Genomic DNA, 15,521 nt, shown 5'->3' with positions numbered 1-15,521 from the left:
TTGTCTCTCTGGTGCCCTGTGGTCGACTGCTCTAAGGGATGTATCTTCATAGAGTATGTAGGTGCATCACCCTGGGTTGAGTGGTCTGCATGTACGTCTTGTTTACTATTGGGCTAAGAGCCAGCCCCTGGGAGTGCATTTTATTCCAGGCTCAAAGTGTATCCCAGGGCTGTAGTATTGAGGGTTCCACCAGGCTCCATCTGACCAGTAATTCTGGTCATTATTGTACTTCTGGATTTTGTTCCATGTTTTTCCTCTCACTCTATCCAAGCTCTCCAGTTTGAGATCCTTTCCTAAGTGGTTGGAATTGGTAGCTGGGCACCATATAGTTCTTCTGGTCCCGAGGCCCATCATGTCCCAGGGCTGATTGCTTCCAAATGCCCTTGGGTTTTTGCACTCTTCTTCGCTTCTGAAGATACGAGACCATCAGCTGCATCTTAGGTGGCCGCTTGAAAGCTTTTAAGACCCCTGTAGTTACTCACCCATGTAGGTTGTGGAACAAGATTTTTATGCATTTTGTTGTGCCAAATGAGTCTGGTGTCCTCCAATACTATGGTCCTGAGTCAATAGATCCATTGGATCTGTCTCCCACAGTGTCTGACTCTCTGTGAGGGATTGCTCTATGTCTGTCTTCTGTTGTTTCTGTAAGGATTGTGAGTATTTTGTATCATTGGTATCTGTTCAAAATTAGCCTCAGCTGAATTTCACCTTGGTCCAGAGTATAATCCTGTTCATTGACCCCCAATCTGATCTTCTCAGATGTTATGTGTTTATGTGTAGCCTGGTGTTTGGTCTTGATGGTAATGCAGTATTGTAGACATACTGGTATGACTCTGTCATCTATATCTTAGGTGCACAATTTGGTGTCATATCAACTTTAATATTAACCTGTAGCTTTTTAAGGGGATAATCTGTTAGGAGAACTGAGAGAATCAGGCATTCATCACTAATGATATCCTTTCCATAAGAAAATGATGCTAATAAACTCTTCAAAAGTAAGGCATGCTTAAAATGTGATTTTCTAATGGTGAAATATTTGTGCTGATCCATTCACATTCTCTTGTGGGGTCTCCCTCTGAGTAGCTTAATCCAATTCAACAAATATTGATTGTGTACCTGCTCTGCATCAGGCACTGCTATAGGAATTTGTTCATAATATAAACAAAAAATTTCCTGTTCTTGGCAAGCATACTTCCTGGTGGGGAAGAAACAAAATAAGCAATAAACATAAAAAATGAATAAATTATATAATATTCTTAGAAGGTGATAAGCACTACAGAAATAAGAAAAGTAGAGCAAAATAAAGGTATCAGGAGCTGCAGATGAACAGGAAGTGGAGTATATTTAAGTATTATATGGGGTGTTCAGGGTAAGCCTTCATGAGAAGATAAGATTTGAGTAATGAATCCAAATAAAATCTTATAAGATTTCTCTATATAGATCTCCTATGAGAGGAAAAAGACAATAGTGGATGCAATAGGAATTTATTAAAACAATTTTCTTCTTTAGAGGAAATTTAAAACCTAAAACAAACTTTTCTATATAATTGAAACTCAAATCTTTAATTTACTATTACAGGCAGAAGCTAGTTAATTTAGAAAATTGTATAATTCTCTAGCTCATGTTAAAGAACCTTTCCTTTAGTTGGGCACTGTAGTTCCATGAAGATTAGATGCAATTTTTAAGTAATGCTTTCAATAGTTTTCATTTTAAATCTACCATGTGGTACAATGGGAGCTCTGGTAGGGTAATGCCTAAGGCACCTGATTGCTAACCAGAAGGCTGGCAGTTCAAACCCACCAGCAAGTCCTCAGAAGGAAGCCTGGGCAATCTACTACCGTAGTGATACTGCCTCAGAAACCCAAGGAAGGGTCGCTATGTGTGGGGTCCGACTCGACGGCACATAACAAGAACAACATGTGGTACAACAGGAGCTCTGGTGGCGTGGTGCCTGAAGCATCTGACTGCTAATCAGAAGGCTGGTGGTTCAAACCCACCAGTCACTTCTTGGAGAGAAGACTGGGCAATCTACTTCCATAGAGATACTGCCTTGGAAACCCATGGAGGGGTCGCTATGAGTCAAATTGACTGGATGGCAGTGAGTTTGGTTTGGTTTCACATGTGGTACAATAAGGAGCCCAGGTGGCACAGTGGTTAAGTGCTTGGCTGCTAACCAAAATATTGGAGGTTTGGGCCCACCAGCTGCTCAGTCAGAGAAAGATGTGGCAGTCTATTTCTGTAAGATTTATAACACTGGAAACCCTATGGCATAGTTCTTTGCTATGGGTGGGAATAGACTTGACGGCAGTGGGCTTATATTGTACATTATAATGTGGGAGTGAGCTCTGGTGGCGTAGTGCCTAAGGCACTTGACTGCTGACCAGAACACTGGTGGTTCAAACCCACCAGCCACTCCTTGGAAGGAAGGTTGGGCAATCTACTACTGTAGTGATACTGCCTTGGAAACCCAAGGAGGGGTCACTCTGAGTCTCAATCAACTCCACGGCACTGCGTTTGGTTTTTGGTTGGTAGTCTTCTAATTCTTTCATAACCTACCTGTTAGTTCACTTGAAAATAAAGTGAAAACATGTAAATAGAAATAACAAGTTGGCATTTTAAGAAAAATACGGCTAGAGTTAAATTGTAATTCTGATTTTTTTTGGATGAGAAAATGGAAAACATTCTGAGTCATAAGTCTGATTTGAGTCCTGCTCCTTAGTAACATGTTTGCTGATATTTCTCATACTGATGGACATTCTTTCCATTTGATTTTTTTTTTTCAAGTACTTTACATATGTCATTTTTGGACCATAGGGAAGAACAGTAAGTATGTCCCATACAATCATTTGTTTTCATTGATTCCTTATGAAAATCAAAGTAAATTATGCTGACCAAAGTGACAGGTGCAATTCAAAAGGTCTCACAGGTTTATAAATAAAATGACCTAAATTATAAATACATCTCATTCATGTTTAAAGATCAGGCATAAAAAGCAATGACGAGAACAGGTGGAAGAAGGTAGCACACAAAGTCAGCCATGATGTTAACTGCAGCAAAGATGGTAGTTGAAGGGTAAGAGGGCAACAGAAAAGCCCTTACCCTGAGGGGAGACTGAGGACTTATGTGTGGAACAGAAGAAGAGAACAGCATGAAAATACTCTAACTGTAACCTAGCACAACGATGCAGAGAACAGAAACTTACCTACCTGATGACTTCTTTAGAAAGAGAAGATATTAATAATAATAGCAGCAACAACAAAAAGAAATACAACTTAAATCTGCCCATGATAACTCAGGGGCTACATATTCTATTCTTTAAAATCTTGTATGTGATCTTCAAGAACTATGATCAACTTGATAACTTCTCTGAAAAATTTTATCTGCCTCAGGCACACAGCCAAGGCATTCATTAGTTCAATATTGACTCAGCAAAGAAAACATCATTTTATGAAAACACTATCATCACACCTTGTAGCAGATGGCAGATGGTATAGCTTTTAAACTAAGATTATTTTCTTAAATATTCTGTGACAGATCATAATAAAATTTGTGATGGCAGCCAAAGCTGAGGAGAGTTGTCTAAATATTACAGTAATCATTTATGTGGCCATTCCTAGTGCTTTCCAGTGACTTTTAATTTTAACCATTTAAAGGAAAAAATACGTAGTTCTAAATACAGAGATAGGCATAGTTTTTGCTGCACCAGTAGTTTTTATTTCTTCATTAAAAAATTTAACACTAGCTTTTTAATGTTCACATTTTGAACTCACTTTAATGCTCAAAAAGAACAGCTCTTTTTTTCATTTAGTTAATAATCATCGATGAAATTTTGATATAGCAGTTAAGCTAGCTGCTTTTCTTATTAATTCTGATTACTGAACTTGATCTGACCAAAGACTGGCTAAAGGAGACTTTATCTGTTTGAAGGCACTCTCCTGAGATATAGGATTTAGCACTCTGCCAAGCACCCTAGGAGATAGTATAAACTCACTGCTAGAATGGTTCCTAGAAACATGGAAACCACAATGGCCCATACTAAATAAAGCTGAAATGCCAGAAATGCTGTGGCAGATGGCAGAAGAGGGAATCACAAGGCTCAGAGAAGAGACATGCTGAAGTGCACATACATAAGCTCCTCAGATGATTACGTTCCACAGGTTTTCAGGAAAGCCTGAAAAACACTCTATTTACCAAAGCCATAGAGTATGCTAGGGTAAGAGCAAAGCAAGACCAGGGAAATAATATTCCTAGTTTTCCAATGGATGGATTGACACGGTGGCAGCGGCGATGGGCTCAAGTATAGCAAGAATCATGGAGCTGGCTCAGGACCGTGCGTGTGGTGTTTTGTTCTGCTGTGCACAGGGTCACTATGAGTCAGGGACGACTCGAGAGCACCTAACAACAACAACAACAACACGTTTTTCTCCAAAGGAAAATATCGCCCTTAAATCAGGTAACACTACATTGGGGGAAGAGAATACTTAAATGTTTCAGAAACTGTTAGGCACAGGGGCAAACTTCACAGTGATATCTGAAAGCCTAAACATTAGCATGACCCCCATTGGAGTAGAAGCATATATGAGGGCCAGTAATAAATAGAGGCCTGGCCTCGGCCTGTGGAGTAACATCTATTGTCATGGAGAAACTCAAGAGAAAGCATTTAAAACTGTCTCAAGGTACTGAACCTTCTTCCTGAGGGAAGAAGAGGGAGACTGGCAGAAATTAGTGTCCCCTTAAGGATGTAAAGGATGCAGGGATGGTCCCTGGAAGTTAAGCTAGGCTGTGTGAGGGTTTACACTGCAGTTGACTTCTTTTATCTGCTCCTGTTTCTCTGCCCTCCCTTCCAAAGGGATCGCTTCCAAGGCCATTCTTTAATAAACTACATTTTAAAGTCTGATTCTTAGGTAATGCAGTGTTCAACAAGCATCTTCCATCTTGAATTTATGTTGTGCTTCCTTGATAAATAAACTATCTTCCCAGGTAAATATGGTAGTGCTAGGTTTCAGTTGTATAAAAATTTCCCAAAGTAATGTCATGGCAGTGATAATTTTGAAAACGTTTTTGGGACTTCTCCCTGAAAAGAGCACTTATTAATCTTTTAATTCAGTATCTTTAAAGAAAAAGAAACCATTTTTCTGATTCTAGATTGACACTGAACATTCAAAATTAGCTATCTCATTTTCTCCATAAAGTTTTCATTGGTCCCAAATCAATTTCTTCTCTTCTTTATTTCATTAGCACTTAGGCATATGGGCCATACGCACTGTATTCATATCCTGCTTAATAACTTGAAGCATGTTGAATTTGTCTTACACAGATTTTATTTGCATAAATAAACAGTAAAACTAAAGTATGTTAAGAAGTACTTTTGTATAGTATTCTACAATCTCTTGATTAAAGTGGCCACTTAGGAAGCTACAGATAACTCCAAAACCTTAAACAAGAGTTTTACAGAGGAGGCATTCAAAATTAAATCAGAAAAAGTATTAAAAATGAACTGCACAGTGCTATCTTGAACTTAAACTCTAGAGAGTTCCTCAACTATTTCTATTAATAAGTAGAATTTAATCAAGTAACTGACTAAATAGTAAAACTAAATAAATCAGGAATTTGTTTTTAACAAGTAATCAATACTAATTGTCAAATATATTATGTGCTAATAACATGGGTAATGAGAGATTCAATATATTCTCAACATTTCCAAACTGATGAAAGCATTTTTTTGCTGTTGGATTCAACTTCTTAAGAATAAACATTATAATAAGAAGAAACCAGAAGTCTGTCTCTAGTTACAGTTAATACTAGTGATGAATTTATTTCTCCAAAAAACCAAGGCAACATATATTTGTTTTTAAATAGACCATGGTTTCTGTGGTTATACAGTAACAATTGGGATGAGTTTAGTCAATGTGACAAAATTCTTTCAGAATATATTGCTAACTTTTGGTGAAAGCCTTTTTTTGAAGGAAAAAAGAGGAAATTTTTACAGTAACACTTGGCCCACAACTAAATTCTAATTAGAATGGGTGAAAACACAGGACTGCATTTACTCAAATACTGCAGATTTAACCAGTGATTCCTGGTTTATGATCAGATGTCCTGGTTCTTACTTCTGGACCCCTCTAGATTATACCAACACCTCTTCCTCTGTTTCTTCTCCTGAAAGGGTCAGAAACAGCCACAAAGAAAATTAAGGACCAGATTTTACAGCTTTTAGAAACAAAATGGTACAGACTACCAATAAGGGTGAAAATACTTTCTTGGGTAATTTTGTAACTGCCTCATTCTCCACATTTGTGCATTTTAGTAGCCACAGTATGTACAGATTCTTGTAAGAGAAATGTATCTTCAGGTATCTTTCAGCAAGCCAAAACCAACCCAATTAATTGTCATCCAGTCAATTCTGACTCATACTGACCCCCATTGGGTGTCTAAGGCTGTAAATCTTTATGGAAGTAGATTGCTTCATTTTCCTCCCATGGAGTGGCTGGTGGATTTGAACCACTGATCTTCTGGTAGCTGCCAAATGCCTTACCCACTACACCACAAAAGTTCCTTAGGGATAGCAACAGATAACCTTTTTTGTAAGAGGCACATGATGTTATCATTTAGCCAATGACAGGCACAGCTTCTAATTATTAAAACATACTTACTAAAACTTGGAAATTCTGTATAGTTTATTAGGTTAGGTTACCTTTAGATTTTGAAAGTTAACTCAAATATAGAAAATAATGCTTATACATACTTGGAAGAAATTGCCTCCATGAATTCATCCAAAAAATCATCATATTCACGACCTCTCACTCTCCTCTGCCGTAGCCCAATGTACAATGGATCTTTAAGTAGCTCCTATTAAAAAAATAAATAAGTTACCATAAAAATAGAAATAACTATAGGCAAATCTACAGTAGTTATATGCCAAATAAGACAAACAATTACTAAACATTAAAGTATTATAGATTATTCTGGAGGGAAAAAAGGGAATAAAATCTCTTGGTGAGGGAATTAGAAAAGCTCAACTCAGATTTTATCAGCAAAATTTATCACTCAGAGAAACAATATTGATTTTTGAAATATTATATTAGTTTAGGGAATGGAAAGCTAACAATTCCCATTTTAAATTTAATGTTCCTTCCCAAAAGCAAAATATTTAAACAATACTTTGATTATAACTTTAGTATGATAGTTGACTGAGTTTAAAATGAAATTATTTAGCTTGTATCCTTCTAACGTAAATAAAATTTTTTTGTTAAGTTGATATACCTGAGACAACACTGTTCTATTCTAGTTTTAGTATCTGTATTACTGTTTTTATTAAATTGTTCTAAAAAATAATTTATTTTATTTTGTGGTGGTGGTTGTTGATAATATACCCAGCAAAAACATACACCAATTCAAGTTTCTACATGTGTGATAATGATTACATTCTTTCAGTTGTATAAAGTTCTCACCCTCCTTTTCTGAGGTGTTTCTCCCTCCATTAACATAAACTCATTGCCCCCTAATGTTCCAATATAATCTTTTGAGTTGCTTTTTGATCCCCTATACACAGATCTTCAGAGAGTATGCTGCTCAAAGCACACATACTTTACTAGCTAAGCCGAGTTATTATTTGATTTTAAGAAGACTTGAGGGGATATTTTTGATCAAAGGTTTGAACATTATCTTAATACAATAGTTTCAGGATTCATTAAGCCTCTATAGATACAGAAAATCTGGATTCCATTAGTTGTTGTTGTTGTTGTTGTTATGTGCCGTCGAGTCGGCCCCGACTCATAGCGACCCCTCCTTGGGTTTCCGAGGCAGTATCACTACGGAAGTAGGATTGACCAACCTTCCTTCCGAGGAGGGGCTGGTGGGTTTGAACCGCCAGCCGTCTGGTTAGCAGGCAAGTGTCTTAGCCACTATGCTACCAGAGCTCTAATGGATTCCATTAGAGTATTAAATAATTTTTTAATTGAGGCATAATGTATATAGATTAAAATACAACCATTCTTAATAAAAATTTCCAGTAAACTAGGGATAGAAGGAAGCTCCCTCAACCTAAAAAGGTCATCTGTGAAAAGCGCATATTTAATGGTGAAAGTCTGAATACTGTCTCTCTAAGATCGGGAACAGGACTAGGATGTGTACTATCACCACTTCTATTCAATACTACATTGGTGGCCCTAGACATTAAAATAAGATAAGAAAAAGGAAAAAATAGGCATACAGATTGGAAAGGAGAAAAAACTTTTTATTTGTAAACGCATAGCCGTGTAAATATAATCACAAGGAATCTACTAAGAAAAAAAAATCCACTAGAAATGACATGTATTTAACATAGTCATAAGCCACAAATCAAAATGTTGTTGTTAGTTGTCACTGGGCCAATTCCAACTCATGGCGACCCCATGTGTGCACAGTAAAACCATGTTCCTTAGGGTTTTCAAGGCTAAGGCTTTTGGAAGTAGACCACAAGGTCTGTCTTCTGAGGTACCTCTGGGGGAGGGCGGGTTTGAACTGGCAAATGTTCCACTAGGAGTCAAGTGCTTAACTGTTTGTACCTTCCAGAGACCAAGGCCAAAACACACAAAAAAAGAATTGTTTCTCTACATATTAGCAATGAACATTTGAAAATGAAATTAAATATACAACTCCACTTACAATAGCATGCTAAAATATGAAACTTGTAGATGTATATTTAACAATATATGCATACGACTGGCACAGAGGAAACTAGAAATCACTGCTAAAAGAAACTAAAGAAGACTTAAATTCCTTGTGCAGGCTGGGGAAAATATGGCAATCTATGTTACATAATAGTGAAACAACTGACAAAACTATATACCTTTGTATCTTGGAATAGAAGAAATGTACCCAAGGAACGTGTGAATTTTACTAAGGAAATTTCCAGGTAAACACAGAGTGTGTAAATCAGCTCCTCGTGATTGTATGATAAGGTACTTTAAAACAGATGTTCAGTTTGTGAACAAAACTTAAAGGAAATATAGAGGACACAGGACTTGCTGGTAAAAGATTTCCAAATTAAAATAAGTTCTCAGGACAAAGATCAAATTAAGGATGTGGTTTTAACATCTTTGTTTGAGAACCTCTGAATGAATTGAGGTGGAACCTAAATAGACTATCTGGCCAGACAAAAGGAATGGGTCCCTCAGCATCTGACATGTCATCCAATGTACTGAAATGGTCTGTTTTGATTGTGGATGAGGCATTGTCTTGTCTAATAGAAGAAGACAAAATCTGATGCATAAAAAGCTGAAAATATTTTTCAAGGTGTTGGATAACTAACTTGGATAACTGGAACTCACACTTACTGCTGTTGAGTCGGTTCCAATTCATAGCGACCCTTCCTTGGATTTCCAAAATGGTATCTCTACTGAAGTAGATTGCCCAGTCTTCCTTCTGAGGAGTGGCTGGTGGGTTTGAACCACCAGCCTTCTGGTTAGCAGTCAAATGCCTTAGGCACTACACCATCAGAAAAAGGAAAATACTTCTCTGGGTCACCAACTTTCCACAGGCAGGAAGCAGGATGAGAAAGCTAGTCAGCTAAAAACATGGACCATTTCTTATGGAAAGGGAAGGATTTCCCAGAGGACAGAGCCAAGAGCTCACAAGGTGAAAGAAAAGCCTCAGATAACAATTAACTATGTAACCAATCCTAGGAAACAGAAGTGGGCCAGACTCAAACAGCATTCTCTGCCCCTAGAGCAGGTAGCCTGGCAACATATGCCCAGTAGGATTTCAGAAATACTGTGGACCAGCAAGAACTCTATGATTACTATACCTTACGTTTTCAATGCGAGTGTTGATTATGAACATCATGGCCTTACCTCATTAGCATATATTTGATGTATGGGATTAGGTAAGAAGAACCACACTAAGAAACAAAGCCCAAAAAGCCCCATTTACATCTAGATCTGATTTAGAGGACAGGATGATGAACTTTGGATCTGCTGTTGTTATTGGTATGAAACTTCCGGGATCTTAGGACGGAGGTGAGCATATTTTGCATGTAGAACACGAATAATTTGTGAAAGATGAGAATTCATATGGAGATAGGTTCCAACTGTCCCAGACATCCCAGCCCAAACTCTGCCAAGGCACAAAATCAAATATTAAGAAAATAGTAATTTTTTAAGCCACTGAGTTTAGAATAGGTTGTTACAGATAAATATGTTTTTGAAAGTGGGAAACAACTGAGTTGAGATTTACTTGAGACCAAGAGAGATTAAAACCCATTTTACACCTGTTATCCTAGTGTAATTATTAATAATACTTTCTTTCATTGTCAAATTTTACTGATTTGGCCAATAAATTATATAATCATCCTACTTACAATGTACTACACAACAAGGAGTTAAAGCCTCCCACCAAGTTGAAAATTAACACATTAAGTTACATAAAGATATTTCAAATGAAATATAATATCTGAAACCAAATTTGATATAGAGCCCATCTGCTCCTTGAGAAATAAAAACTTTAAACAGTCTACTGGCAGGCTTCTGAGCAGCTAAAGTTGAAGTATCAATGTGCTACTAATGGCTGCCAGAATTAAAATACTGTCTCCATGTCTGGAATATATTTGGACTTTCTAAAATGTGAATTAGGAAAATAACACAACTGGGAAAAGAGATTATATGTTTACCTATCTTTTTTCTCCCATTCTTTCCCATGTTAATAAAGTATATGTCACAAATAAGTCTGACTACAAAGTAGAGTCAACTATGAAAATTTATGAACAAAATATAACTTTAGAATTAAGTCCCACAAATTGTAAAATCCTTGCAATTATATTTCTTCCAGTTCCTGTCAAAAACCTTTTTTTTTTAAAAGTTCATGACAATTAAGACTTTGAATGTACTCTTGGAAATTTAACTGACATAAATTATTTAATATTTACTGTGGTAGTTAAGTTTGTGCATCAGCTTGGCTGGGCCTGGTTGAGTGGCTGGGCAGTTGGTAATAGTTATTCCCCATGATGAGACTGGCAATCAGCTCCATGGTGGGATCTATCACAGGCAGCTGAGTAGCTGTCTTTGGGATGTGGTCTGCTTCCTGTATATAAGGAGAAGCCTTGGGGAATGGTCTCTAGCTTATATGACATGCTTGAACCCTGCATGTAGTTGTGTTGTTGTTCAGCAGCCTGCCATGCTCTGGCAACCTTGGGACTTTCAATGGGCTTGAATTAATGGCCTGCCATGTGGTTTGGCAACATTGGAACTGTGCCATTTTATTTGTGGACCTTGGGCTTGTTAGCCTCAGCAGCCAGTAGCTGTCTGAGTGAAGAGATGCCTCTAGCTTCAGTGGGCCAGGAGTGAGAGGCAGAGCTGAAGCCCAAGGTCGAGGGGCTTTCACCCAGCCCCTAGAGCCTGGCACATGGAACTTGGACCTCTAGCCTCCCAAACTATAAGAGAATAAACTCCTATTTATTAAGGCCATCCCATGTGTGGTATATTCTTGTCAGAGCAGCACTAGGTAACCAGAACATTTCAACAAGATTACTCAGTTTTGATAATAGGTCCATAGGTCAAGCAATTGGCACAGAAGAAGTGACATTGATTCACTTGATTAAACACTCAATAAATCTCTGCTGAAGGGATAAATGATAGTTGGTATTAAGCAAGCACTCAAAAAAGTTAGACCTTAGACCTTCTGTAGCACTAAGAATCACATATAATGCATGTGGTGTCACTGGAAGGTGTTACAAGGATGAGAGAAGACAAAAGATTAGGGGAAAAAGAGTAAAGAACAAAGCATATGGAAATATAAGAGAGTTCAAAAAAGGAAATTAAGAGGGTATATAGGGAGCTCTGGTAGTGTAATGCCTAAGCCACTTGACTACTAACTAGAAGGCTAGCGGTTCAAACCCACCAGTCACTCCTGAGAAGGAAGACTGGACAATCTACTCCCATAGTGATACTGCCTCAGAAACCCAAGGAAGGGTCACTATAGTCGGGTCTAACTTGACGGCACATAACAACAACAACAACAACCTGTTAGTAAAGCTACACAAATTATCTTATTTGTTAGTGCTATCAGTTTTGGAGTCTTAGTAATTTATATCTGAAGCATTAATTTGTTTGGAGCTAATAGTAGTCATCAAACCCACCAGCTACTCCTCGGAAGGTAGGCTGGGCAATCTACTTCCGTAGTGATACTGCCTCGGAAACCCAAGGAGGGGTCACTATGAGTCGGGTTCGACTAGACAGCAGTGAGTTTGGTTTGGTTTGGAATAGTAGTCATAATAAATTCTTTCTTTCTTTCTTTCTTTTTGTCGTCTGCTGTTGTTGTTATGTGCTGTTGAGTAGTCTCCAACTCATAGCAACCTTATGGATAGCAGAACAAAACACTGCCCTGTCCTTTGCCAGCCTCATGATCCCTACTGCTAGGGTTTTTTCATTATTGGTTGATACCAAAAATTGCCAGAAGAGATTTCAGATATGGAGTCAGGTTATAAGAACTAAACAGCTGCAGACATCTATTAATAATTAGAATGTGAAATATATGAAGTATGAATCTAGGAAAATTGAGAGTTGTTAAAAATGTGGGGGAGCTCTGGTAGCATAGTGCCTAAGGCACTTGACTGCTATCCAGAAGGCTGGTGGTTCAAACCCACCAGCAACTCCTTGGAAAGAAGGTTGGGCAAGCTACTTCATAGTGATACTGCCTCGGAAACCCAAGAAGGGGTCACTATGAGTCGGTCTGACTTGATGGCACATAGCAACAACAACAAAAATGAATTGGAATGTATAAAGATTGATATCCTAGGCATTAGTGAGCTGAAATGGACGGGTACTGGCCATTTTGAATCTGATAATCATATGGTCTGCTATGCCAGAAATGACAAATTAAAGAATGGCATCCTATTCATTGTCAAAGAGAATATCTCAAGATCTATCCTGAAGCACAATGCTGTTATTGGTAGGATAATATCCATGTGCCTATAAGGAGGACAACTTAATACCACTTTTATTCAAATTTATTCACCAACCACTGAAGTCAAAGATGAAGAAATTGAAGATTTTTACCAACTTCTGTAGTATGAAATTAAATAAACATGCAATCAAGATATATTGATTATTACTGGTGATTAGAATGCAAAAGTTGGAAACAAAAATTATATATCCAGCAAAACTACCTGTCAAATATGATAGCAAAATTAGGACATTTCCAAATAAACAGAAATTTACAGTACTTATACAAACCAGATCAACCTTATGAGAAATGCCAAAGAGAATCCTTTGGAGAGAGAACCAACAATGGCAGACAACAACCTGAGATTAAGACACACAACAACATCATCCAGGAATCAACCAAGATAAGGAAGTATCAAAAATAAAATAAACCTTCAAGACTGAAAATAGGGAACCAGAGATGTCAATCTGTAAACATTGACAACTACAAAGCAAAAATAGGGAATAAATAGTACAGTTATAGTACTTCCAAATAGAGAGGAAGTGGATGACATCAGATAGAGTGGACTGTTTTAAACTTGGGAAGATAATAATAAACTACAGGGTAAGTTCGCAGAAAAGCACTATACCATCTCACGAAAATAAAAAAGAAAATCATAAAAACTCAGTAAACACTAAAACAACAGCAATTAAGGAAATAATTTTAAAAATCAAGAAACAAAATGAACTCAGCATAGGAAAAAAATGGAATAAAGAAACCATCAATAACACAAAAAAACACATCCACACATAATTATATCAGTAAATTCATACCTATTGATAATTATACTCAATGAAAATGGATTAAATGCACCAGTCAAGAGACAGAGAGTAGCAGAATGGATAAGAAAACATGACTCATCAATGTGCTGCCTACAATACACATACCTTAGCACAAAGACAAAAATAAACTAAAAATTAAAGGTTGGAAAACATACATCAAGCAAATGGCAGCCAACAAAGAGCAGGAGTGGCAGTATTAATTTCTGATAAAACAGACTTTAAGACAAAAACCACCATAAGAAACAAGGAAAGACATTATGTAATGAGTAAAAGGTTAACCTAACAAGACATAGCCATAATAAATATCTATGCACCCGATGAAAGAGCCCCAAAATACATAAATTAAATTAACAGAATTAGAAAGCGAAATAGACAACTCCATCATAATATTAGGACACTTTAATATACCATTTTTGATGAAAGACAAAACAACTAGAAAAAAACTCAACAAAGAAACAGAAGATCTAAACAACACAATCAACCAACTAGAACCCATAGATGTACACAGACTACTCCACCCACACCAAGAGCACAAAATACATTCTTTTTCAGTGTATATGGAGCATTCTCCAGAATAGAACATATGTTAGGCTTTAGAACACGACTCAGTAAATTTAAAATGTGGAAATACTACAAAGTATCTTCTTGGATCAGAATTACTATAAAATTAAAAATCAATTACAAGTTGATCAAGGAAAAGACTCAAATATACAGAAACTGAACAATAATCTGCTTAAAAACTGTTGGGTAACAGAAGATACAAAAATAAAATTTTAAAATTCCTTGATTTAAATGAGAAAACATAATACACACCAAAATCTTGAGGCACAATAAAAGGAATTCTCAAAGGACAATTGATAGCAATTAATGCACACATGATAAAAGAAGAACAAGCCAAAATCAACATTTTAAATGAATATCTCCAACAATTAGAAAAACAACAATAAAAAATGCCTACAGTCCCCATAACTAAGGAGATAATAAAGATTTAAAGAGAAATAAATTAAATGGAAAACAAAGCAAAACCAAAAAAAAAAAAAAAGAAAAAAATAGAAATAGTTTATTTGAAAAGATTAATAACATTGAAAAATCCCTGGCAAATCTCACAAATTAAAAGAAGAAATCATCAAAAGACTTCTCTAAAAGAATAAAAAGAAAATATACAGACTGGGGAAAAAAATGTCAATGACACATCAGACAAGGGACTATTCTCTAAAATCTATAGAAAGCTTCAATATTTCAAGAACTAAAAGAAAAACAATTCAATTTAAAAATGGATAGAAGACATAAACAGACATTTCAACAAAGACATTCAAGCAGCCAACAAGTACATGAAGAAATGCTCACAATCATTAGCCATTAGAGAGATGAGAAAACAATGAGATACCATCTCACCCCAGCTTTCACAGCAAAGTTCAAAAGATGAGAAAACAATAAATGCTGACAAGAGTGTAGAGAGACTGGAATATTTATACACTGCTAGTGGGACTGTAAAAATGGTGCAACTACTGTGGAAAATAGTATGGCACTTCCTTAAAAATTTAAAATAGAAATATCATGAGATCCAACAATCCCATTATTAGGATGTTGTGCCCAGATTATGAAGGAGTTGCTCGGCGAGAGAAATATGCCAACACACGACAATGCAAAAGCAATAGGAGAGTTTATTAGCTAACTTAAGTTAGGGTCCTTGCCCTTACCAAATCAGTGGCTTGAGCAAAAGACCCCGTGCCCCAGTACTTTCACAAATTTATGGAAAAATATGGGGTGGAGCAGCACCAG

General features: G+C 36.8%; 1 protein-coding gene across 1 annotated transcript in view; it reads right to left on the bottom strand.

Moving 5' to 3' along the window:
• Positions 1-15,521, bottom strand: part of ME1 (malic enzyme 1) — a 231,625-nt gene that overhangs the window by 98,972 nt on the left and 117,132 nt on the right. Inside the window, exon 6 of the mRNA XM_007951230.2 lies at positions 6,746-6,849. Coding sequence (XP_007949421.1) covers positions 6,746-6,849 — 104 coding nt within the window. The remainder of the gene's footprint in view (positions 1-6,745; positions 6,850-15,521) is intronic.

The sequence above is a fragment of the Orycteropus afer genome, unplaced genomic scaffold (genome assembly GCF_000298275.1).
Source record: "Orycteropus afer afer isolate SDZICR_OR568_19922 unplaced genomic scaffold, OryAfe1.0 scaffold00011, whole genome shotgun sequence".
In the NCBI taxonomy this organism is placed as follows: Eukaryota; Metazoa; Chordata; class Mammalia; order Tubulidentata; family Orycteropodidae; genus Orycteropus; species Orycteropus afer.
This window is presented reverse-complemented; position numbering and strand designations above follow the sequence as displayed.